This window comes from Paroedura picta, chromosome 2, assembly GCF_049243985.1.
Source record: "Paroedura picta isolate Pp20150507F chromosome 2, Ppicta_v3.0, whole genome shotgun sequence".
Classification (NCBI taxonomy): Eukaryota; Metazoa; Chordata; class Lepidosauria; order Squamata; family Gekkonidae; genus Paroedura; species Paroedura picta.
In genome coordinates, this window is record NC_135370.1 from 113766808 (window position 1) to 113793539 (window position 26732).

A 26732-nucleotide genomic window follows, 5' to 3' on the forward strand; every position below is an offset into this window, starting at 1 on the left:
CCCTTGGGCCTGGGGAGCATTTTTTCACATCCAGCTGCCCAGACTAAAGCTCCCCAGGCCCCGGGGAAGGCGCTCCGCCCTCCCCGGGGCCTGGGGAGCATTTTTGCAAGTCAGGGGGGAGAGGGAAAATGCTCCCTGGCCCCGGGGATGGCGTCTTCTCCGGGGCCCAGGGAGCGTTTTTGCAGCGCTGGAAGCTCCGGACCCGGCCTGCAGCCTGCCGGCCCCGTCACCCTTCCTGCGCTGCACCCGCCCCTACTGCCTTCTCCCCAACCCTCAACATGCCCATTTTAAAAAATGGGCTTTGTCCCTAGTATAGCATATAAAGCTGGGACAATATTAATCACAAAATCCCTGTGTCAAAATCATTGATACCTGTAGCTTCTAGTTCCCCTTATTTTCTGTACTGTGAATCATTATACTAATTACTCATATTCAGTGTGATAAGTACCATAGTAGTAGACTTTGTAAATTGTTTTAATTTTCTTGCATGTGTGATTAGCAAAATATTTAAGACAAAATGCAAAGTGTTTTAATTGAAAATCTAAAATTCAACAACAGCACAATTACATCATTTCCCCCTTTAACCAGTACATGTAATATGCATTCAGATACTCTATAAACAAGTGTGCAATTATGGATATATCCACTTTGCATTGTGTTAAAGCAATTTGGACAATGCCTTTAACACTGTATCAATTAAAGATATGAGGGAAACACTGCTGTAGCTGCAAAAAATTTATAAAATATTGGTTTTGCGGTAGAGGAGGGAGGGCAAGGTGTTTCTGTTAAGGCCACATGGAATAAAAGTGACGACAATACATAAAAGGAACTGCAATTTACACAAATTTGAACTTTAGCTTGTTACTTCATTAATCAGGTTAGTGTATAATTATCCAGGTTTTATGTGGAATATAGAACACGTGAGTTACACATATCTCTGGTAATACACAGGAAAAACTTTACTGAAAATAATGTTGATTAATTAGTGGCATAACTAAGTTCTCTAATAATTTCTGTTTTATCAGATTTTCCATTCCTTCTAGATTTTCAGTCATCATCAGGATGATTTTGAGGTCCCCTCCTTTTTATGGATTAATTTACAAAGTCTTATTTTTCTGCGTTCTTGGGGGTGCCCTCAACAATGCAAAAACATTGGGAGTATTTGTGGTCTGCCTTGGTTAGGAGTTTTCATCACCCTCTTAGGACAAACAGATTATGATTAGGTAATGGTGATTATGACATTATTGCTGTTTGCCTTGTGAAATCTTACAACATAACTTGCTTGTATTTTAATTATTATCCATTATTACTTTGTTCATTTCTACCCCATCTTTCTCTCAAGCACAAAGTGTCTTTCCTCATTCTCTGCTTCCAGTAAACTTACATGGAAGAAGGCTAAAGCTGATGGTGCAAAATAAAGTAAAATATAATTCTCTTATTTTCTCCTTGAAACTAGGAATTTGAACTAGGGTTGTTTGGAGGTTAAAATGGAGTATGAGTAATTGGACCCTGATTGTGTGTTCACAATAAAGATTTACATTAAAGGGCATGGATGCTAAGCTAATAGGGAAATGGCTGCTTCATCACATGCCCTCCCTTCCCCATTCAAAGCCCACTGCCAGAAAACACAAACAGGAATGTGAGTTGCTGCCCACTCCCAATATTACTATGCACACTGAAGAGAACATTTTATTTAAACTGAGGGCATGTTGGTTTGCTGTCCCATAGCAATGCGAACTGTGCCATTAAAAAAAAATCAATCTGGAAATGAAGAGCGGAGGGCAAAACACAGCAGAAATTGTTGCGTGTTTCTCCTTCCCGACAGGCTTGCCCGTTTGAACAGTAAAGAGAAGCATCCAATGACATTGTGCTCAACCTGAAAATGACTTGCCTGACTTTTGAAATGAACAGTCAAAGGATGTTTGTGCTTATTCAATTTATTCATGGTTTATTTATTATTCATATATTATCTGTATTCAATTCTTCTATTATTACTTTTCTTAATCAGTTTTAAAAAATGACTGAAGGGTTCCATGTGCCATTCTCTAATATTCTGTAAAACATATTTTTTCTTCCTTTAAATCTTCCGTGTGAGAAATATGGGAAGCAAACACAAAAGTCATGGTTTCAAACAACTTCACAAGGGCAATTTGTATTTGTATGTAGCTTGTTAGTTCCTGTTGCTGACCTGGGAGTAAAACTCTTCCTTTTGCATGGGTGGCATTCTTTGTTGGTACTTGCTGTTAGCCACCTAGTGATTCCTAGACAAGACTCTTAGTTGTGACTGTCTGGTGCTTTTTGTGCCATTGTTTGCAAAACCTTGTGACAGCCTGTGCTTAAATTATAGAATGCCTTGAAAGAGGTACAACTACTGTCTCTTCCAGCACTTTCTTTCAAGAGACTTCACTATATTATTGTTCAGAGGCATCAGAACAAAGAAGAGGGGGTATATGTGTCTTCTTCCTTTCACAAGTGTGGTACTGCTTGTGACTACACATTTGCCATACTATATTCTGTTACCCTTCCTTACACTCTTTCACACTTCAAGTACAGCACTGCTTCTAATTATTTATCAAACAATATTCTCATACCTAGATGTGCTGCTTCACTTGTGGGTTAAACAAAAGTTCAGCCTCAAATATCAACTGTTGGGACTCATTTTAAGTAAACTGTTGCACAATGATTCTTTGTAAAAAGCAGTGGCTATTCATGCTGACAAGTTAAACCCTCTATTTCTCAAGAAAAGTAAGTAGAAACACTCTTAACTTCTAACTAGCTCAGGCTGTTGAGACAGATGCATTCTTTGCTAATATTTCAGCATACTAAAGCTTGGCTTGAGCGGGTTTGAACAGCAGGTGCAATAAAAAATAACAAAAATAATCATGCTGCCAACTCAAAGGAAAAGGTAGGGCTAATACCCTCTGGAAGGTATTGAGAAGATAACAGAAAGTCATGCCAGCAACTGAATTAATGGCTCTATTATGGTATGTTCTACCTTGACAACCTGCTTCCGGTGCTTTGACATATAAATGGTCCATTGTATTTTGGGGCAGCAGTTCCATTTACAGTATTCGCAGGCAGGAGGGGGAGCCATTCCCTGTAGCAGCAATGGAGGAGAATCGTTTTAGAGTGGGGGACGCTTTCTTGTTGAGCTGATGAGGAGGCAAATCTTCTTCCACTGCAGAAATGCACCGCTGGTTTCATGTTGAGATAATAGGCTAGATATCAGGAAAAAAAATTTCCCAGTCAGAGTAGTTCAGCAGTGGAATAGGCTGCCTCAGGAGGTGGTGAGCTCCCCCTCACTGGCAGTCTTCAAGCAAAGGTTGGATACACACTTTTCTTGGATGCTTTAGGATGCTTTGGGCTGATCCTGCGTTGAGCAGGGGGTTGGACTAGATGGCCTGTATGGCCCCTTCCGACTCTATGATTCTAGGAAGTCAGCATCCAAGGAAGTCAGCATGGATTTGTCTCCAACAGGTCCTGTCAGACCAACCTGGTTTCCTTTTTTGACCAAGTAACAGGTTTGCTGAATCGGGGAAATTCAGTTGATGTCATTTACTTGGATTTTAGTAAAGCTTTTGACAAGGTTTCCCATGATGTTCTGATGGATAAATTGAAGGACTGCAATCTGGATTTTCAGATAGTCAGGTGGATAGGGAATTGGTTAGAGAACCGCACTCAAAGAGTTGTTGTCAATGGTGTATCATCAGACTGGAGAGAGGTGAGTAGCGGGGTACCTCAGGGCTCGGTGCTTGGCGCGGTACTTTTTAACATATTTATTAATGATCTAGATGAGGGGGTGGAGGGACTACTCATCAAGTTTGCAGATGACACCAAATTGGGAGGACTGGCAAATAGAGACAGAGTTCAACGAGATCTGAACACAATGGAAAAATGGGCAAATGAGAACAAGATGCAATTTAATAAAGATAAGTGTAAAGTTCTGCATCTGGGTCAGAAAAATGAAAAGCATGCCTACTGGATGGGGGATACGCTTCTAGGTAACACTGTGTGTGAACGAGACCTTGGGGTACTTGTGGATTGTAAACTAAACATGAGCAGGCAGTGTGATGCAGCGGTAAAAAAGGCAAATGCCATTTTGGGCTGTATCAACAGAGGCATCACATCAAAATCACAAGATGTCATAGTCCCATTGTATACGGCACTGGTCAGACCACACTTGGAGTACTGTGTGCAGTTCTGGAGGCCTCACTTCAAGAAGGACGTTGATAAAATTGAAAGGGTACAGAGGAGAGCGACGAAGATGATCTGGGGCCAAGGGACCAAGCCCTATGAAGATAGGTTGAGGGATTTGGGAATGTTCAGCCTGGAGAAAAGGAGGTTGAGAGGGGACATGATAGCCCTCTTTAAGTATTTGAAAGGTTGTCACTTGGAGGAGGGCAGGATGCTGTTTTTGTTGGCTGCAGAGGAGAGGACACGCAGTAATGGGTTTAAACTTCAAGTACAACGATACAGGCTAGATATCAGGAAAAAAATTTTCACAGTCAGAGTAGTTCAGCAGTGGAATAGGCTGCCTAAGGAGGTGGTGAGCTCCCCCTCACTGGCAGTCTTCAAGCAGAGGTTGGATACACACTTTTCTTGGATGCTTTAGGATGCTTAGGGCTGATCCTGCGTTGAGCAGGGGGTTGGACTAGAAGGCCTGTATGGCCCCTTCCAACTCTATGATTCTATGATTCTAATCTCTGTTCTTTTGTTTATGGGGCTTTTTTTACAGAGAAAAATGCAAAAGACCCTTGTCACAGCTTAAATTCTAATAAAGTTATTGTTCCATACATTTATATGAGCCAAAGTTTAAAATGTGATGTTACACTCAGTGGGAAGAAATTATTTACCCATGGTTGTGGCTAGACATGTGAAGGAATTTCACTTCCACTGCATACTTCCATTATCATGACTGAAAACTGCACTCTTCATAAAATCTAGACAAATGTTCCCAATCAGTCCATGATACGACACTTAGGAAGTACACATAAACTTGCCAATTTTTTGTCATATTTGCTGCTGAAGCTCTGGAGTTACAGCAGTTTAAAAACAAAGTAAAATAGATGTCTTTTTAGTACAGAGAAGCCATGCTTTTCACATTTTTTTTTACATTGTCTTACACATTCAGCCTTACTGCAGCAGTTGTTCCTCCCCCCCCCCCCATACACACACCATTAGCCAAGGACAAAAGTTCAACAGAAGGGGGAGAAAAAAGCTAGGCATCTTGTTTCCTCGGGTTGTGGAATCTTGTTTTCCTCCTGAGCTGTGGAACTGCTGGGTCTGCAATCAGGATACCAGTGAGGATTAAGAAATGGAGCTAGAGCCCAACCACTTAAATAACACATACAGACTTTGGATTAATCCAAATACATGCGTACTAGGCTAGTGTTCTCTCAGTTGGTAGTATCTGGAGTGTCTCTTGGTAGTATCTGGTGTGGGATGAGACTGCGTGTGTAGACAACTGTATTCTCTCTCTTTCCTCTTTCCAGTAGTATGCTGATTGGAATGGGGAGTGAAAACAAAGTGTTTGTGGGTGGGGTTCGCTATGCTGTTTGTTCTGTTTTTAAAGATCTCTTTAGTTAGCTTCGCCTTGACCAAAACATGCAGAGCCAGGTATAATGGAAAGTATTCTAACATCATAGCAGTGCATGTGCATGAGAAGTATGATGGCAGGATGCAATATTATGACAGACCTTTTCAACCAACTGAGGGAATTTACACTTTTATTTTGGAGGACTAAGTATATTTTAAGCTATAAAGTTTGCACTCAGTTACCAGGTATTCTTAACCCAGCAAGTGTATCCGAAGAGGTTCACTGTGATGAGATAAGTTTTGTGGTGATTACTGAGACAGAATTGTATATAAACAAGTTTTTTTTTTTAAAAAAATACAGGTCGTTATAAAAGAACAATAGCAGCACATGTCTCCAGTTAGTCAAAGGACAAACCTGCCTGAGAAATACAAATTTGAGCTAGTTGCTCAGAGATTGGTTTGAATTTTCTTTTAATGCTTTCAGGTTTTCACTGACTAGCCTCTAGGTTGGATCCTCTCTCACACATAGAATTCCATCTATACCACCCTGCCCTTTCCCAAGAAATGCTACAAGGTCTGCTCATTACAAGTGACAAGCCTCATAATTGGATTATTCTCTCCTCGGGGTAGAGCTAAACAACTCTGCTGCACTACCAAGCAATGCTACCCACTCTGTCTGCTTTTTAGCTGAGACAGGCTTGAGCTATGACTGCTTTCTCCTTTCAGCAGATCTGAACTCTCTCCTCTGTCTTTCCCTCCAACATTCCATCCACATTCTGAAAGGTGATTGGATGCTGAAGCAGCACTCTTATAGGCTCAGTTGAATGGCTGTTTTCCCCTTCTGGAGCAGGACAGTTTCCTCTCTGCCTTAAACAGGTATTAAGAGATTGATCCATTTGATTTCTTGATAGAGTTGCCAAGCCCTGGTGCATATCCCCCCCCCCCCACGTTCCTAATGCTTGCCACCATTCCAAGTTGTGGGGAGTAGCAGGGGAGGTGGGAAAGTAGCACTGCTCATATGAAGTCATTTCTCAGGGAAAGGCTGGATATGATGGCACGTAGCTCCAGGACTTGCAGGAAACTATGGTTTTCATAGAGTTTCCCTCCAGTGGTTCCTAAAGATGCACCGACATTACTTGTGAGTTTTGCCCAATAGTGTCCCACAATGTCTCTGTCACCAGTAGTGCCCATTGTGTCTCTGTCCTCTTGGTTGCCAGGCTAAGTGGTTGCTGGTCATATGTTGATGACATCTGTGATCCCCAACATTTTTCAGCCTGTATGCACCTTGAAATTCTGACACAGGATGGTGAGTGCAACCACAAAATAGTTGCTGCAAGAGATGGAGCCAATGACATAATGGCTACTGCAATATTTGGGGCCATAAACACACATGAGAGCACAAGTACAGAGGAGAAGAGAGTAATTTTTAAAATATATAGCTAGAAAGAGGAGTGTGTGAGAGAATACAACCAACACTGTAATGACAGCTGATTCTGAAACATCATTTTAACCTGCACAGAGAATCACATCTCCAATGGTCAATCCAATAGCCAATCTTGTTTGCCAGGCAAAAGCCCTGCCAGGCACCAATAGGGTGGAATGGCTAGGCGACCAGTGGGAATCAAGGTGGGTCATGTGGGGAGGGGGACCACAGCATTCCAGAGATTCCTAGTGTGAACTGGCATCACTTCTGGATTTTCCCTGAAAGTGACATCATGCCAATGGTGTTTTTAACATTGTTTTATTTTTGCAAGCCACACAAAGTGGCAGCGAGGAACAAAAGTTGGGGTAGGCAGTCCTTTGCCCCTGGTGGGAATCCAGGAATCCTAGATCCTACCCACTTTTTAAAAACTCTTGGTGGGCATCAGGAAAGATTTCATATTGGGGACTGTTGTAATAAGGAATTAGAAATTGTGAGAAGCACTCTGGTACATTTTCTACAAATAGATTGTATGGGTAGGATTCTAGGAGGGCTGAAGGTGTCAATTATAGGCTTATCTCTTCCCTCTGGGCAAGATGATTGAGGGAATGATTTGGCTTTACTTGATTCTTTTCAGTCTGATTTCAGATGTTGTTTGGAACTGGCCAATTGTGCATGGGCAGAAAACACCAAGAAGGCAATCATATGGAAGCGGGGAAAATTCCTGCTTCCATATGACATTACCACCAGGCCACTGCCCTTCCGGACCTGGCATGAATCAGATCCCAGAATCCCCAGGCTAAGGTAACATGGAATCTTTTGAGTACCCTTAGCCTACTATGGGGGACAACAGTGCCTGTGCCACAGCAGGCCCATGAGGAGACCCAGATCCTTCCTGTCTTACATAGGCCCAGAGGGGGGGGGAAATGCCCCAGTCAGCCTTGGAGCACTTTGCCGTGCTGCGGGGTAGACCAGATCATTTATTTCCATTTTTCAGGAACATTTATTTCCATTGCAAAATAAATCCACCCAAAGCCCTCCCCCCGTGTGGTAGAACTAATCTACTGCTGCATTGTGTCCCCCATGGTGAAACAAAAAAACGGAGAGCTTTTTGCTCCACAGTAACACACTGTTGGTGGCCTGGCACAGTTACTGTCGTGCAGAATCGGCCACTGAAACAACAAAAGATGGAACAAAATAACCCAACATAAACTTGTATACACAAACTAGGAACCTGAAAGGTTGAGCAGCAGCAGAATATATTAAATATTAAAATGCAAATATTTATTTCAATATAGGCGCAAATATAAAATTTTAAAACAACAACATATGTCACATACTACTGAACAAATCCAAAACATTTTGACATATGGATAAATGACAAAAACCCAGAAAACCAAATGCATTTCAACCCCTCTTGGGGTCCTCTTCAGTGGTCTAATATTTAAATACATTTATGTGATAATAGGGGACTATAAGTTGGTAAACTACATGAACGAAGCCGTCATGTTAGTAATTTGATGTTTTAATGGGAATTTTAATGGGGTTAGTTGTTGTGACCCGCCTCGAGCCTGTCGGGAGAGGTGGGAAATAAATATAATAATAATAATAATAATAATAATAATAATAATAATAATAATAATAATAATAATAATAATAGATTTTATTGCTTTAGCAATGTGTTGATTGACATATTTGTGACATTTTAAAGGATAAATATAAAATGTTTTCTACAAACAAACCTGTAAATTCTACTACTAAAGTTAGAAAGAGTTGTAACCTGCTGCGGCCTAAAGAGATTTCACTCATTTGGAGCTCCCCAAAACATTTTAATGCTTCCAGTGAAAAGCAGAGTCCACAGACTTTTTCATGCATTACATTCTGTGAGAATAAAACCTTACCTTAAAAATACTGCCTGTTCTCTAAAAATCCATTCATTTTTTCACTGTTCCCATAATTTGCTGATTTTTGTCCATCTGAAAAATATGGGGGGGGGGGCTAAATTTTTATGTGTTGTTGATTGAAGAAAGATTGTCTTTAAAAAGCCACTGAATAATTCCAAAAGAAAAAAAATGTATAGCACTCCATAAATGTTCGGGGGGGGGGAATTTCTCATTCTTTTATATGCTATACTAGGAGCAAAGCCCCTAGAGCTTGTCAGTTGGAAGAGGAAGGGGAGGAGTTGTCCAGTCTGTAAGGGCAGGGGGTTGAATGTGTGTGTTGTGTGGGAGGTTGTGGTGGTGTGGTGGCAAATGAGGGCATGGGTATGGAGATACGGATGTCAAGAACCTGTGGTTTGGAATGTTCATTGAGTATGGGAGAGGACTGACCTTTGGAAATTGTGGCATAGTGGTTACAGATTAGCTTTCCAGAGCCATGTCTTCAGATATGGGAAAATCAGACTGAAGATTCTTCTTAGGGGAAGAATACATGGCAACCAATTCCCTCCCAGTTCTGTGTCATTTCCCTTCTTGTGTGAATTAGGCCACAGACACCGAAATGCCCCTCTGACCCAACACATGGGGTAGTCACAGTACACAGGTGTCCACCCTGTTCCTTCTTTTCAATTTTTTCACTGTTGATAAAATGTTATGTGCCCACATGCTTCTTTCATGGTTGCTCCTTAGAAGAAGAACGGATTTTTGTATCCTGTTGTTTAGTACCCAAAGGAGTCTCAAAGCAGTTTACAAACACCTTTTCTGTTTGTCTCCCTACAATAGTCAACCTGTGAGTTATGTGGGGCTGTGAGAAATCTAAGAGAACTGGGAATGGGCCGCAGTGACCCAGCAGGCCTCAGGTGTCTCAAAGCATTTTCCAATAGTCTTCCTTTCCTCTCCCCATAGTAGACTCCCGATTAGGGAGTTGGGGTAGAGAGCCTCACAGGGAAGCTGGCAACCCTAAGAGGAAGACTCTCTGTGCACAGCAGTCTTGACCTTAGTAAGGTTTTTTTTATACTGTTTTTTTATTTGCCAGGCCAAGGCTGGAAAAAGTCAAGTCAGTTCCCATGTGTCTCCAGCCATTTATTTGTTCACTATTTACAATATCAGGCTGTAAATATTTATTTAGATCTTCCTGCACTTTCCAGACTCACAGAACTGATGCTGGTCTGCCTGTCTGCACCCCAGAATACAAACAGTTGCTGGTAAGGGCTGGCCATAGCCCATAGCCCAGGAGGGTCACTCCCTCCCAACTGTACCACTCCCTCCCAACTGCAAGCAAAAATGGCTTCCTAGAAGGCTGGACTCTGAGGCATTGTACGATTTTGAAGTCCCACCTCCAAACCTCCAGGAATATTTTCAACCCAGGGGTAGCCAACCTCCATGTGGGGCCTGGAGAGCTCCTGGAATTATACCTCACCTGCAGAGTATAAAGATCAGCTCCCCAGGCAGAAAGGGTTTGGACAGGGTTGTGGAAGAGAAGAAACATTTAAGGCCTCCCACACAGGTTGTTGTTGAATTGAAAGACTTGAGGCCTACTGCACAGGATTGGTGTACAGATGAAAGAGGAGACAAAAGAACCAGTTTCATCTGCAGAATAATGCTGAGCAGTGGCCTCAAATCTGCAGAGAGTTGCAAAGAAGAAAGAAACATGGCTTGGCTGTGTCTAACCCCCCGGCCAGAGCAGTATTTTAAGTGAGAAGGGGCTTTTCTGTGGCCTCCCTGTCAGCCAACTGTTTGGCAGAAGGGGATAGTCCCCCCCCTCAAAAGGAAGGCCCTCAGTCTCCCCTCCGTTGCTCTTGGAAACGCCTCTCTCCCCTCAGTCAGGGCCTGTCAGAGGCTCCTTCCCAGAAGGCCTGAAGGGAGGGAGTGCACTCTCCAGCCTCCTGCCAGCTCTGTCAGGGTTCTGAGGCAAAGTTACAGTTGAACATGACAGTTAGGACAGTCTTGGGGTGAAAAGGGCTGGCGCAGCCTCTGTTCTCATTCCCCTTGGCAGCCCTGCTGACCTCCTCTCTCTGTGGTGGTCAGGAGCAGACTGGCAGCCATGTTTCCAGATTGCCCTGGAACTTTCGTCTGTCCTGGTGAGGGCCCAATCAGAAGGCACTTCGCGCCTTCCAGGTCGCCCCTCTGTTTGTCAGTCCGGGGCCAAGGGGCCAATCCGGGAGTTTTGATCACTGACACAGCCCATCCCAATACCCCTTACTGTTTTTTTAGGAGGGAACAGATATCTTGAGTAAGTAAAACTTCATCATTAAAAACATTTTACCTATTTCAAGGGGAAAATATTTTGTAGAATTTCCCTTTTCCCCCCTTATTGGACACATTGAAAAATTTTGAGGGGAAATTTTTTCACTGATATCTCCAGTTAAAGGATCTCAGGTTTTGGGAAAGATTTTATGTGCCTGGGATTCTGCTGGTGGTGTAAACAATACTGATCTGGACAGGCCAGTAGGTCATATATATATGGTATATATATAATGGTATAAGCCATTTTCCTATATTCATAAGCAAGTGGTTTCATAAGGGCAGGCAGCCAGGCAAGTAGAAGCACTACCATTTTTCATTCATCGGCTTATTTTTTTAAATTTCATCCCCACCAGAATGAAAATCCCAGAATATTGCCCTTATAGCCCCAATATTGTCAATATATAAGTTGTATGGAAACTGAAGATATTTGAGTTACTGTGCTCTCAGGATCTTTTCGAAGCATAGAAAGCAAAGGTCCAGTATGCCTTCTGGCACTGAATTGCATCATCAAATATTTTTTAAGAACCTGTTCAGATGGCCTACCACCCCAACTGTGCAAAAACCTGCTTATTTTGAACTGTGTGATAGCTGATAAGTTGCTCATAGTTACAACTTCCTTGACAGGGTGAACTGGGGATTTTGAAATGCATCCTCACAGACATCTGTGTGAATCCTTATCTGATGCTACACTGTTTATGTGAGAAGACCACTTGCATGAACAGGTTTTGTGCAACTCAGTCGATACTTCCACCATCTGACCAATTCTTTTAATTTGGTTCCAGCAGAGACACTTACAGGAGAAAGCAAATATTTTATTCCAGTTTAATTCATCTCTGTGAATAGAAAGGAATGTTTTTGTGGTAGGCACATGATTAGATAGACCCACATCTTGGTCCATCGGTTTTCATGAATGCCCATTCCTACATAAATCTTTTAAATCCTTTCTAAGGCTGTCTAAAGCAGTGAAGACGCGGTGGTCCTGCTTGGAGGCCCCAGGGGAAGCCGGGAGCCAGGCGGGGAGGAGGGCAAACAGGGATGCCTTCCCCTGGGGCCTCCCAGCAGGCCCGCCGCATCACACATGCAGCAGCCCTCCTGGGAGGTCCCTGGGGAAGCCGGGAGCCAGGCGGGGGCGGGGGGTGCCCGGGGATCGCTTCCCCTCAGCTCTCCAAGCAGCGAGGCTCCCGGGGACCCCGGGAGAGCGGGGGGAGGGTGCTTGTGCCCAGCAGAGCTCTTCAAAGCCTGTCCTTAGGGATGGGCTTTGATCTAGTTTTCCTGATATTTTGTTAATGCTCTCCCATTACAATATATCCTGTTTCATTGACTGGCTGCCTCTGACTGTGCCCTCCATTCAAAAAGGACTCAATACTCCAGAATATACCTATCTGAACACTACTGTCTTCAGGGGCCCTGTTTTGGGTGCACTTGTCATCTGAGGCCAGATAGGTGTACAGTCTGACAAAAGGCACCTAAGATATGAAATTATTTTATCTGTATCTATCATTGCCTTAGAGCCTCTTGTGGCGCAGAGTGATAAGGCAGCTGTCTGACAGCTTTGCCCATGAGGCTGGGAGTTCGATCCCAGCAGCCGGCTCAAGATTGACTCAGCCTTCCATTCTTCCGAGGATGGTAAAATGAGTACCCAGCTTGCTGGGGGGTAAATGGTAATGACTGGGGAAGGCACTGGCAAACCACCCCGTATTGAGTCTACCAAGAAAACGCTGGAGGGCGTCACCCCGAGGGTCAGACATGACTCGGTGCATGCACAGGGGATACCTTTACCTTTACCTTTATAATTGCCTTCTGCCAATGGGTGAAAACGTTTCTGTTGTGTTGACATTCTCTCACTGACCCTCTTTCCAGTTCATGTGTATGTGTTTTGTAAACTCCAGGAAATTATGTTGAGCTTAGGTTTCTTGACCAAGCAGAGAGCTGAGGTCAATATGGGACATGCACAGGCTTCCCATATCTGCTTGGGGTAGAGGGGATAGCCATGCATGAGACGTGATGGTATTAATGAAGCAGAATCAACATATTTCGTCTTTTCCTCTGAACATGCTTTCTGTCAGCCATTCCCTTTGTGTATTGGATATATAGTTCTACAGTTAGAGTTGCCATGTTTGATTCAGGATATTCCTGCAGACTACTAGGGTGATTTCTTAGTAGAGTGGAGTCTGGGAAGAGAAGTACTCAGGGAGGATGTGATGTCACATGCAAGTCAAGGGATACCATATTCTATAAAATCACTTCTGTGTCAAAGGATGATATTCACTTAGAAAAGACAAGCAATATTTCTTACAAGTGGCCTTTATATGAATTAAGATGTTTCCCCACTGGCTCCATGTACAGGTTGTTAGCACTAGCATATCTATTGGGGAGCATTAAACAGATAGAAAAAATAACCCTCTGCATAACTTCATCTACTGAGAAGTAATTGAAATATTTCTCCCATCAAAAATATAAATCCTAACACAGAGAAAACTATGCAGTTTTACAAATGAAGGGTTCTCTTTAGTTTGACTCAGTCCACCTGTATTCCTTTGACATGCAGGCAGGTGTTTTGGCTTAAAGGATGCTTACACCATGTGAATTGGCAAAACAGTTTTTATTTTGAACTTTTACAAGGTGTTGGCCGGCAAGGGGAGAGGGAGCCCATAACCTCTTTGGGCCATCCAACCCTTATGCCGAAAACCTTAGCGGTGCCCTGGGGAGTCGGTCCCAGACCCGTACTAAGCCACTGGTCTCCTTGCCATTGGGCATCCAGCCTTGTAGTTTACCTGGGCACTTCAGGAGGTCTGTACCTCCCTTGCCCCTTCCAGGCACACCTAGCCTGTGAGTATCTTCTTTGAGTCTTCCCAACTGAGTAGGCCCACTCACAAATCTAGCCTCTCCATGAGGCCACTCCAACTGAGGAGTCATTTGTCCCTTTCCTTGACTCTCCCCTTTAAATGGGCTCCATCCCCTTGCCCCTGCACCAGCTGACGGTATATAGATAATATAAAACCACACTACACATTTCACATCAAATCCCACAGAAAAACTGGAACAATGACCACTATCCTTAAACCATAATACAGGGAGAGAGGGTGGGAATCGCCTCCTTGGCTGCTGTGGGAGAAAAGGCCACTAAAGAGTAGAAGCCTCTGCCCCCCAACGGCAGAGGCTTCTACGCGCCCAGGAACAGCGCAGGGCGGCTCAGCCGCCCTGCGCTGTCTCCGGGCGCCCAGAAGCCGTTCTCCTTTCCCACCCCCCCAACGGCAGAGGCTTCTGCGTGCCCGGGAACGGCGCAGGGCGGCTCAGCCGCCCTGCGACATCTACGGGCGCGCAGAAGCCGTTCTCCCCTCCCACCTCCCCAATGGCAGAGGCTTCTGCGCGCCCGGGAACAGCGCAAGGAGAACGGCTTCTGGGCGCCCGGAGACGGTGCTGTGCGTAGCTGCTGATTGACAGTTTGGGGCTGGACTGACAAGCAGAGGGCCCAATTGGGAGGCGCAAAGCGCCTCCCGATTGGGCCCTCCGCTTGTCAGTCCAGCGGAAGGGGCCTATCGGCACCCTTCCTCATCCCGGACAGGGCCCGCCCTCGGGGCCCTTACTGTTTTATTTCTTCCGCTCCGCTAGGAGCGGTTAACGATTCTTCATTATTCCAACAATTTGAAGTTTTTTTGGGAGGGGGGCAGACATAATGCCTTTCTCCTTAGTGGATTATTTAGCAGATTCTCAGATAATCCAATTGAACGGACAGTCTGCCCATGTGGAAATGTGAAGATGAAACACCCTCTTTCTATTCTTCTAAAAGGTCTTTTATTTCTCCATTGAATTTACAGATTCCAGCATGTTTAACTGATTTAATAATATATTTATTATATTTGCTATCTTGCAAACATAAGGCTGTTACTTTATCAGCAGTGTGCTATTTAACTGCTGCCTTGAAGATTCATCCAGAGGTATAATTAATTCATGGCTAAATGCTTATTTGCATACAGGTGTTCTTTTTGCACCAATCTGGAACTGGATTGCCGTACTAGTAAAAAATGTCATTAAGTATATATTATACTACCTCATTCAAAGGCTTCAATCACACACAGCAATGTAGATTCACTCTTAAGGCCATTGTAAAGTAGCTATAAAATCAGTGAATGTTAAGTACATTTATCCAATATGTTTATGTGCTAGCAGTAAAAAGAACTGGTCTTTAGGAAATCCTGAAGTGGCAGCACTCCAAAATAAGCAGACATTGCTTTCTGCTGATCTTTGATTTAAAGAGAAACAAGAATGATTATCCCTTTTGATGTTATTACAATTCAGCACTGGAGAAATTTCTCTTCAGCAAGAATGTGAAATTGCAGAAAGATGCTCCTTTGGGTATAGCCAGCCCAAGATTTTTCATGTTCCAACCAAAATATGTTTGGGATCCCCTCTCCTCCATTCAACAGAGAGAAAAATGAGAAGTCTAGAATTAACTTTCACTTTTATTTACTTTAAAATGAAGTTGAATGAGGCGTGAGTAACAAAGACAGCAGAGCTACAAAGATTTTACTATGTCTATGTAAATACACGTTATATAGAACTGAGGTAATGTTATTAATAAAATGAATGTAATTTTTGTAGCTCATTAAAACCTGATTAGTTTTTATTCTAGCATAGCCTGTTTCACAAAATTGCTAGCAAAAACCTGTTAGATTTTCAGGTGCCACATAATTTATGGTCATCATATTGGTTTTAGTTACAAAGAGGGAAGATAGATCTTTGGCATAGGATTGGTTCTCTTTGGAAGAAATGGAATGGATGAACAAGCATCTGACAGGAACCTGGTTTACTCTGTCACCAAATTAACCTCAGACAGACTAACTCCTCCCTCATCCCATGTGTGTGTGTGTGTGTGTGTGTATGGGGGATTTGGGGAAGGTTCTGCTTGAGTTACTTAGTTTCTGGAGTTGTTTCTGGATAGCATGCACTTGGAGACATCTAACAAAGGAAATTTCTCTAGCAGTCCTAGAGTTCAATGGTAGCAGGTTTTGTTAGGGAGGGGGGGGGTGTTTGGGAGGCACTATATATAATCTGAGAAAAAATGCTTCTTCAAACATACCTGTTAAAAATAAAATCTAAGGATTCAGGTGATCAAAAGGTAAGTTGACCCGGCTTTCCTCTTGAGACCACAACAACTTAGCACTGAGTCCGTTTTATCGAGCTTCAGGTTCAATGAGACAGAAAGAAGCCTGAAACTCAATGTTCAAGAAAGTAAAGTTGCAGGTTTATTGAATAATGCAATGCCAGTCATGTGACCCAGAGCTTTGCCAATTTAGGAGTAAGACTGACTGGTCTGGAGAAATCTAACAAAGGAAATTTCTGTCTCACTTCTAGCAGTCCTGACCTTTATACCTTTTCTCTCTGGGTCTTGTGGCTACATCATAACTCCATGGGGCAGGTATGGGGGCATGATAGAGTGATCTCATCCCCCATTTTTTTAGTATATGCAGCACTATTGCTTCCTGGGAACAGTGCTGACATTCAGGCTCCTATGCCCTGCTTTCTGCATCTTCTTCTATCCTGGGAGGGAAGGATCAAACCTCTTACCCAGTCTGTAGATGACAGTCTCTCTTATCCTCACCTACTTGGTGGTGGTCAACTATTTCTGAGCCTTATGTCCTCTATCCAAGTCCTTTTCTCTAGAAGGCTGGGAAACACAATTACTTGATTTATCAGTTACAAATTTGCTAATGCAACAATAATTGCTTGTGACATATTTTTCCCAGTCATAGTTTGGCAGGAGCCCCAGATCTTATGGTTTAGCCTTCCTGCCCCCAGCTGACCTGTCCATTGTTCTGGCTTCTCAGATGGCAGATCTGGTTTGAATTTGCATTTGCTCCAAGAGAGAAGTATCTGATTTACAGGTTAAACGTCTCTCATTTAAATCCCAAGGGGGGGAAAATCTAGATTTCCTGTCTATCACACCACAACCAGCCTATGCAAGAAAAAAGTCATTGCCTTGTCCATAATCAATACCAACATAAGAGAGGGATGATGGTACTGTTATTCCCTCTCCCTCATATTTGCCAAGTCAGAGCACACTTCTTTTAACTGGTAAGTAAAGGTGCCTTCCCAAGAGGCTGCAAGGTTGCAGAAGGAAGAGAAGAAGGCAATAGGGGCAGAGATAGATAAAGTGGTATCTTCACAGAAATTGCAGACAGCTGTCCCTCTAGCCCAGTGGTTCTCAACCTTCCTAATGCCACGACCCTTTAATATAGCTCTTCACGTTGTGGTGACCCCCAACCATAAAATTATGCAACTGTTCTTTCACAGAATTTAAACCAGAACTGACCAATGGCGTGAGGATCCATTGTTCATGATTGTATATAAATTGTATATAAATTGGTGGGTGCCTTCAGGAGGAGCAGCAAGAGTTGTGGTGCCCCCAGCCAAGCTTGGTGTTTTTACCATCTTATAATTGTAAGCAGCCTCAAGCAGGTTTCTTGAAGAGGTATCATAGAAATGTCCTAAATAAAGAAATAAAATATATAAATGAAGATACAAACACATAACATGGATTAGTTATTCCATAACAACCTTTAATCATCATGCTATATTCCCCAGAAAGTAAAAGCTGGACTGTTCCTTCTTTTCAAAAGCATTTTCATGGATGAAGCTGAGATTATAATCAACTGTGGTGATTATGTCTGGAACACAGTGTCTAGATTTATTGCAGGTTTTGTAAAACACTACGCCATATACATCATGTTTTGTTTCTTAACTGCCATTTGTGATATCTGTTATTGTGGTACGAATTAAAATTTTGGGAAGCGTTGTAGCAAAGAGAGCTTATTCAGATTGATCGCTTTAGTTATTCATTAACGTTTTGCTCAGAGAATATATTCATAGTTAAATTACAGAGACTTGGATACAAACTCTTGCTTCTACTGGTGCTGTGCTCCAGCCTGTTCTTTCTGTTAGAGATCATGTCCCCTTGCTTTTTGGCTTACTAAAAGAAACTGCACGTATGTGTGCAGAAGCCCCTAGCTATGAAGGAACACACTTTGCATCAGAAGACTGACTCCTCAATGGAAAAAGGGACAAGTGCTAGCAAGGATAAGACTTCAAGTCACAATGTTATTCAGATGGAGAGAAAGGGAAAGGCTATAGGAGCTATCAGAATAAAGCAAGGAAAGCTGAAGACTGTATAAGGCATCAGAAAAGTGTAGGTGGATGGGTGGGTGAGTGGGTCAGAGAGGGAAAAGAGGAGGAATCAGAGAAACGTTAAAGGGAATGGCAGGGGAAAGAAAAGGGAAGAACAGAAATGGTGTATGGAGTGGGGAAAGGATGATTCCACCTATCCGTGGAGTCCTTTGCCTGTTTAGTTCCCTCAGAATTTGTACAGATGCAAAACATGCACAATGCTAAGACAGAAATCCTCACAGAAATATTGGCAGGTAGGAGGCCAGTATTGGAAGTGAAGACGCGACACATGCTATGGCTTAAATATGGCCACAGCTTTATTTAACAGCCTCCCAAAACATGGGTTGGTGCAACATGAAATGGAGCCTGGCCTACACAGCCCGCTGGCTGAACCCAAGAGCGTTCAGGATCCATTGCCCTTCCCTGCTGGGAAACACGGCCTCCTGTGCTCTTGGACTCTATACCATGGGAGATGGTCCATATAGCAGGGGCCAAAGGGCACAAATCTCCGTAGTTGCCCCGCCTAGGGCCATCTGGTCGCCATGAGCAAGTATGCCCCCCACCGCCGGGTGGGCCTCTTGCTCAAACACCACCTTCTTAAGAAGGCCCCACTCCCATGGGAGTCCGATCGCACACTGGCTCCCATAAACAGGCTCTGTTCATGTTAGAATCTGATGTGATGAAGAAACATCATTAACAAAATTTTAAAAACAACAGGGAGGGATCCGCTGTCTGGCGGGCAGGCGAATAGGCTGGGGCCCAGCACGTGGCGCTATTTATAGTAGCGCCGCTGAAACCCCGCCTCCTGCACGCCGTGCACACCACTTCCTTGGCACGCCCGGCAATCGCCGCAGCCAGCGGCTCGAGCCGCGCCTTCCCTACCCGCCCTCCACACCACCAAAAGGCAGCCAAGGTAAGTCTCTGCTGCCCATTCCTGCACTATTCCTTTCAGCAGATTTCAGGGTTATTCTATAGGTTTCTCAGTTATTACCAGTTATTTGTTCATGTTGAAATACTATCATCATTAAAACTACAATGATATTTTATGTTACATGTATGTTCATCAATAAACATAACTACGTGGGTGTGTATACATTGCAAATGCATATCGCACACTATAAAAACAAATTAGAGCCCACAGTCCCTCCTGATTATCATTTTGTGACACAATGTTAAATATTTATAAGGGCGTCAAATATATAGCATAGCTTATTAAAATAAAATCATGCAAGACACTTTCCCACCAAGCTAGCATATCACATGGCATTCACCTTTTTGAGAACACTGTGCAGAAATCTGTTCTCATTTCTTTGTGAGTTGCTGTGATGATTTAAATGAGGGATAATATAAAATATGTAAATGCATACCTTTCCTGGTAGTCTAGGGGAGTCAGAGGCTTACAGACTGATTCTGCAGATGTTACACACTCAAAACAGGATCTAAATATAATGGAAGAGTAATTTAACCAAGGACTCAGATGATGAATCTGAGGAAAGAATAAACATGAAATAATCTCAACAGCCCACGCCCACATCTGTCACAAATGAGAGCTTTACCTGCTCTTGGTGTAGACCATCTTTCTCAGCAGATACAGGTAGGTGATAACATAGCCTGGGATTCAAAGGACCACACAATTAGTTCCATATCCTTTAGGTTGCTTTCTACATGTTTGTCTTGAACAGCAATTTTCCATGCCACATGGTAAACCAGCTCTGAAATAGATGACACATTCCCAAGCAGGTTTCTCTGTGATAATGAGGTCTGTTGATCAAAAATGAAGAGTCAGCATGGTACTTGGTTCAGTCAAGCTTTGGGGCTTCATAAAGTAAATCTGTGGGGCCTTCAGAGAAAGGGTGGTTGACCAACAAATGGCTATAATTCCCTCATTACACATGAGGTTACCTAGTTAACAGTTGGCCATTTTCAAACTGCCTTTATGTTCTGTTTAGTATCTGGTTGCTAACAGATTCAGGCGGATAGCCGTGCTGGTCTGAAATAGCACAGCAAAAGACCGTGCTGGTCTGAAATAGCACAGTAGCACCTTTAGTAAGACGCTGCTAGTGGTTTTTGTTTACCTGTTCATATAAACCTGCTTGGACTGGGTTAGCAAACCATGGCTGAGCTGCTTTTGAAGGGAACTTCTTTCCATTTTCTGCTTGTTCATTGCACTTTTGAATCACTGTGGTGTGCTGTTTAAAATGTTCATAGCACTTCCTACAATGCAGCTTTTTCCTGCCATTTTTTGGCACATAATTTTCTGTGGACTTTTTAAAAAATGCTCTAAGTTGGGTGCTGTAGTGCTAAACCAAGATAGCACTTCAGAGCTATGCCAACACCACTGAGATGCCTTGACTCCATTGACTCAGTGGAGTCAAGGTATCATAATGGTGCTGCTATAGCACTGAAGCACTCTTAGCTTACCTCTATAAACTTAGCTTACCTCTATAAACTTAAAATCCCCCCCCCAAAAAAAAACCCTCTGAGGAACATTGTATGACAATGTATTGACAATGTTCCATGTATTGTTCTTATGTTATTATGTAAACCGCCCTGAGCCCCCTGGGAGGGCGGTAAATAAATAAATAAATAAATAAATAAATAAATAAATAAATAAATAAATAAATAAATAAATAGGTGGTGTGGGGGAAAGCAGCACCATTTGAAATGACCATAGCATTTCAAAGAGGGCTCATCAACTAAAATAAATCCCCTGTATGAAACCCCACTCCTGTATCACTTTACTTGAAATCAGACCAACAACAAATAATATCCAGTTTAGAACAGTAATGTGAAAACTTATATTGTGTGGAACAAGTAGAGAAGGACTCTGTAGGACAGAGATTACTGATTTTGATGCTTCAAAGCAGTGGCAGCTTAATAGAAGATACCTTCAGCTACCTTTCCTACTCATCACCCCTACTTGTCACTGCCTGTGCAATACTTCACCAACTCTCATTGCTGACTTACTCCACCACCACCACCACCACCCACCCCTGCCCAGGAGCTCGAGCAACTACCATGCCTTCCTTCCTCATTCTCCATCCATCTTTAAAGACAGGGATGCAAATTGCAGGTGCCCATTTAAGCTTCCTAAATTCTTGCATTTGTTGAGATAACTTCTTGTGTTGATTTAAAGACACCTGCAAAACAAGCTTGGGAGCTGCATTAGCTCCTCTGGGATGTGGGTGTGGGTGGCCAGCTAATTGGCAGAGCAAAATGGTAGAGCCAAGGATGAGGGAGAGGCAATACTGGTGAATCCACATGCTGAAGTGGCCACCTCAGTTCAATTTAGAACATGATGAAAGACAAAAACTGGCAAAATTATTCTGATTAAACTGCTGTTATGGCTTGCTTCTGACTTGTCCATTTACTGCCAATGATAAGATGGTTAGCTCCCTTCACTTATTTTCCTGTGCATAGGTATCAGGAATACTGTGCACATTTTCTGATGGTCCTTTTTCATCTCCTTATGAAAATCCATGAAGTTTTCAAATGGAGTTGACACATAAGAATAATGAAAATTCTTTCAATCCATTTAAGGGTAGGCATCAGCACTAATCCACATGACATTAGTCATAGCTAAGCCCATCTGAAACCAGTAGAACCAGTTAGTCATGACTTACTCAAATGCTATTGTTTCTTTGGAAGAAGCATGACTAAATTTTGCTGGATCAAACTTATCATCTGTAGAACAATTTAGTTATGCTTTGTGCACTCATGCCTAATGATCTGAAGCATTAAGACCATCCACGAATATTTCTGGATCAGGTACTTGTACTATATTTCTTCCTCAAAACACTACGTATGTTTTATTCTCCCTGTCAACCAATTCAATTAATAATATATAAAATATTGAAAACAAATGTAGAACTACTGCTAGACTCTCTGTAGTGAACTGTAAGAACAATGGCTTTTGGTTTGACAATTTAAAAAATTGAAAGGGAGCCTTGAAATGTGTTTTATAATCTTTGACCGCTCCTGGGGAACGGAAGAAATAAAAGAGTAAGGGCAATGTGGGAGGAGATAGGGCGGGCTCTGTCCGGGATAAAAACTCAGGGGGTCCAATCAGGAGCCGCAAAGCTCCCCAAGTGTCCATCCAAGGCCAAGCGCCTACTCCAAGGCCAAGCACCTACTCACACATAAATCCCACTATGTTCAATGAGGGTTACTTCCAGGTAAAAACATGATTTGATAAAGTTCAGAAAGCAGTTTGACATTGTAGTGCTTTTCTCTGCCTCCTCTCGTCTGAGTTCCTCCTTGCTTCCTTTTTGTTCATTGTTAATCTTTAACCATTTTTGGAAGCCTGAATTGTTGTATGTTGACAAAATACCACTACTGTTTACCATAGTTTTATATTTCAAAAGATAATAAAATATTTAAGTGACTGTATAACACTTGAGAACTTTCCTTAATGGCCAATTATTCCAATGTTGTAGTGTTTTTTGTGTACCCCCCCAGAGGATTCCATGGTAATATAATGTGAATTAACAGTATTGCAGGTGCCATATTAATTTTAAAAAGAGATGGTTCTAAGGATTTTTTCAAATAATACAGAAAACAAATGAAGTAGCATTTTCATTTATAAGACTAATCCAAAGAAGTAATAAGAAAATACACTTTAAAAACACCAAAAAACTTTCACACTCTAGACATTCCGGAAGCAAGCATTTTTATTCCACTTCATTCTCAACCACAGATTATTCTTTTATGGATGAGTGATGTTAATACTTGCCTTGTGCTGATGAAAATCAAGCATGGTAATGTGTGCAGCAAGGCGATTTTATTTCAACCCAAAAGGGGATGTGGTGATGTGTTCTTAATCTGGCTTGTGTCTTCTCATTTTGTATTGTTTGCTTCAGTATTAATGAAACATTACATGGATTTTCTGGAAAAAGAAGTGCCTGCTAAGGAAGCTCTTTGATTTATTTCCAGATCATGATTTTAGAAGGAACTGGCAGAATGAGTCTTAATTCCGTCACAAGTCTTCTCCATGAACAGCCGTCCTGGACAGATGGATATCCCACATGTAATGGTAGGAAGAATTTACCAACAGTGATCTCTAAACTGGGACTACATTTAGGAGTCATAGGTTTCTCTCTTGCTAACCCCCATTCGGCAAAACATTCAATCAGTTTTATACTTTGTTGGTAGAATAATTAAGAATGTAGTGACACTTTGAAAAAAAATTAAATTTCATTCCAGCAAAAAGTTTAATGGGGTGGATTCAACACGTTAGTCTAAAATGTTTATGCTAGAATAAAACTGTAAATATTTATTGTGCCACTAGACTTCTGATTGTTTTTGTTGTAACAGAATAATGTTGTTGATTGTCATTGAGTTAAAAATAAGGATTTTACTTATTGCCAGAAGTAATTTTGGATGAGGTAGAAATGTCTTCATTTGGCACTTGAATGAAGTATCCACTGGACTGTCAAGTCATTGAAACTTCATCATAGACCATCTCCCTAGTAAAGAATAAGCAATAAAATTCAGTCTCAATAATTTCTCCATCTAGAAGGCTGATTGTATGAAGGCTATATATGGACTTATAAATATATTCAAGCTATAATTCTACCCCGCAACTTTAAAGACTTTTACAAAATTGAGTTAAAATTTGGCAACATAACTATATGATGTCAATAATGATCAGTTTTCCCCTACAATTTACTATATGGTGCTATTTCTCCCAAATTCAACATTATTTAGACTTAAAGAACTCCTGATTATTATTTTAGAAAATCAAAACTCTTTTCCTTAGATACCCATGCCAAGTATTTGTGGTGAACTTTGTTTTTACTAGTAAATTCTATGTAAGCTGTGATGTTTCACCAAAAACAGTTGTTTATGTTTGTATGAGGTGCAGTTGCCACTTTCCGGGTGTGGCCTGGCATTCTCCCAGAATTACAACTGACCACCAGACTACAGAATTCAGTTCCCTTGGAGGAACTGGCTCTCTTGGAGGCCAGGCAGTAGCATCACATCTATGCTGAGCTCCCTCTCCATCTGAAACTCCACACCCGCCCCCCAGCTCTGCCTCCAAATCTCCAGGAATTTTCCAAGCTGGAGTTGGCAACCATAGCTGTGTGCCAAAAGAAGAAGGAAGAGTTGTTTGGGAGGATCACTTGCAGCTTTGAATAGAAATGGACCCAGAATTCCAAATCAGATCATCCAACAAGGCTTTGGTACTAACATTTAAAGTTCCTCTGTATTTACAAAACTGCCTCTTCATTAATAACCCCCAAGAAGCACTAAGATCCAGTGTGGAGCACTAAGATCAGCATTTGCTCAGGATTCCTGGCCCAAAAGAAATAAAACTGACTTTGACTAGGGCCAGGGCTTTTTGAGCCCTGGCTCCAACCTGCAGGAATGAGATTAGGACTATCTGGGACCTTCAACAGTTCTGCAAGACAGAGCTGTTCTACCAGGCCTATAGTTGAAGCCTGGAAATTAACACTGAGAAAACATGGCTTCCCTACTTACAAAACAACAATGTGCCATCCACAACATTCCGGCTGTCCAACAGAAATGGAGCTCCCCTTATAAGGCTTAGTGGGGGTGGTTTAATAATATAATATAATTTATTTTAATTTAAAATATTTAATTAATGCTTATCAATGTAACTTTATGACTGAACCAACTGGGAAGGGCAGGCTATAAAAAGAAAGTTATTATTATTGTTATTATAAAATCATATAGACCAAGGGCAAAAAAGTTTTTTTGAAGGAATACATTGGTTGCCTTCAATTTTCAAAAAAAATAACTTATTTCTAAATTCTCTTGTAGTGGATTCTGTAGGACTTTAGTGTTACTACTAACTATAATATCATATACCCTGAGTGTGTGCAGAAAAGATGCATTGCCAACTGAATTACTATGCTTTTGTCAGGTAAAACATGAAGGCTTGGATTCTAAGGTGCTGTTTTGTTGGAATGGAATGTCTTTTTTCTTTTGATTTTGCTTGATTCTTCCTTGCTGCTGCAGTCTCCTGATTTGCTCCCCACACTGTTCTTACAGGAGCACAATTATACTGCTTGGTCAGAACAGATTTATCAGTGCTGTGGTGAGCCCAAGGTCACCCAGCTGGTTGTATGTGGCAGAGCACGGAATCAGACCCAGCTCACCAGATTAGAAGTCCGCACTCCTAACCACTACACCAAGCTAGCTCTAAATAGTTTTAGCATCCTACTACACCAAGCTGGCTCTTATCAAGGTAGGAAAGGCTGCACTAGATTATGTTCCCTACACTGAAATAAACAACACAGAGTAGAGTGTACATTGTTATTTCTGTTGAGGTTTAAACACTTGGACTAATAAAACATATAACACTAAGTATTTTAGGAAGGCATACTTAGAAGATTAATTACAATTAACTGGAGTTACTGCCAAGTATACAGAAGTAGTTTTTTTGCTCAAAAGTACTTTTTAAAATGGAGGAATGAATAACTAATAATGCCCATTCTTGCACTGATGATTACAAGCTATTTCATTAGAATACTTCTCTATTTTAGCAGGATAGGCAGAAAATATATGACCAGAAAAAACAACCTGGAGCTTAAAAATTCACTTTAAAAAACCTAAATCCCAGCATAAATGTTCATGGAGTGGGCCCTGTTAATCAGATGCATGGTGTGCAGTGCACTAGTCCATGAAACTTTTTGCTAGTATAAAAGTGTATTAGACTTTAAAACCTCACAAGACTCCAATTTATATTTTCCATAATAAATTAACATGGCTTCTCATCAGAGTTTAGGAATGCCAGACTTCAAGTGGGATCTGGGAATCCCCTGCAATTACAGCTGATCGCTAGACTACAGTGATCAATTTCCCAGAAGAAAATGGATGCTTGGGAGGGTGGACTGCATGGCATGTTATGCTGCTGATGTACCTGCCCTCCCTAGGATCCTTTTCCAAATGCCCAAGAGTATCCTAATCTGGATCTAGCTACTATAGTCATAGAATAATAGAGTTGGAAGGGACCTCATGGGTCTTCTAGTCCAACCCCCTGCGCTATGCAGAACACTCACATCCCTATCACTCATCTACTGTAATCTGCCACCCCTTTGCCTTTACAGAATCTGCCTCTCTGTTAGATGGCTATCCAGCCTCTGTTTAACAATTTCCAAAGATGGAGAACCTACCACCTCCCAAGGAAGCCTGTTCCACTGAGAAACCACTCTAACTCTTAGGAACCTCTTCCAGATGTTTAGACGGAATTTCTTTTGAATTAATTTCATCCCATTGGTTCTGGTCCATCCCTCCAGGGCAAGAGAGAACAACTCTGCTCCATCATCTATATGGCAGCCTTTTAAATACTTGAAGATGGCTAACAGATCCCCTCTTAGTCATCTCCTCTCCAGGCTAAACAGACCAAGCTCCCCCAACCTTTCTTCATACATGTTGGTCTCCAAACCCCTCGCCATCTTTGTTGT

At 42.1% G+C, this 26732-nt stretch overlaps 1 protein-coding gene and 1 long non-coding RNA gene across 6 annotated transcripts in view; one reads left to right on the forward strand and one right to left on the reverse strand.

Annotated features, from left to right (window-relative positions):
- Nucleotides 1–26732, forward strand: part of EHF (ETS homologous factor) — a 64381-nt gene that overhangs the window by 12529 nt on the left and 25120 nt on the right. For 4 of the 5 annotated variants that reach the window (XM_077322153.1, XM_077322151.1, XM_077322150.1 and 1 more), the window contains one exon: nt 23236–23335. In XM_077322153.1, the coding sequence (XP_077178268.1) occupies nt 23239–23335 (97 nt within the window). In that variant the 5' untranslated portion in view covers nt 23236–23238. Of the gene's footprint in view, nt 1–3606; nt 3722–23235; nt 23336–26732 lie in introns of those variants that run through there. The other variant, XM_077322149.1, reaches the window with a different exon arrangement.
- LOC143828779 (uncharacterized) lies at nt 15589–21519 on the reverse strand. Its single transcript, XR_013227873.1, has 3 exons — nt 19860–21519; nt 19671–19742; nt 15589–17627 (listed from the first exon to the last, which is right to left on the reverse strand). It is a non-coding gene; the product is annotated as an uncharacterized LOC143828779 (long non-coding RNA).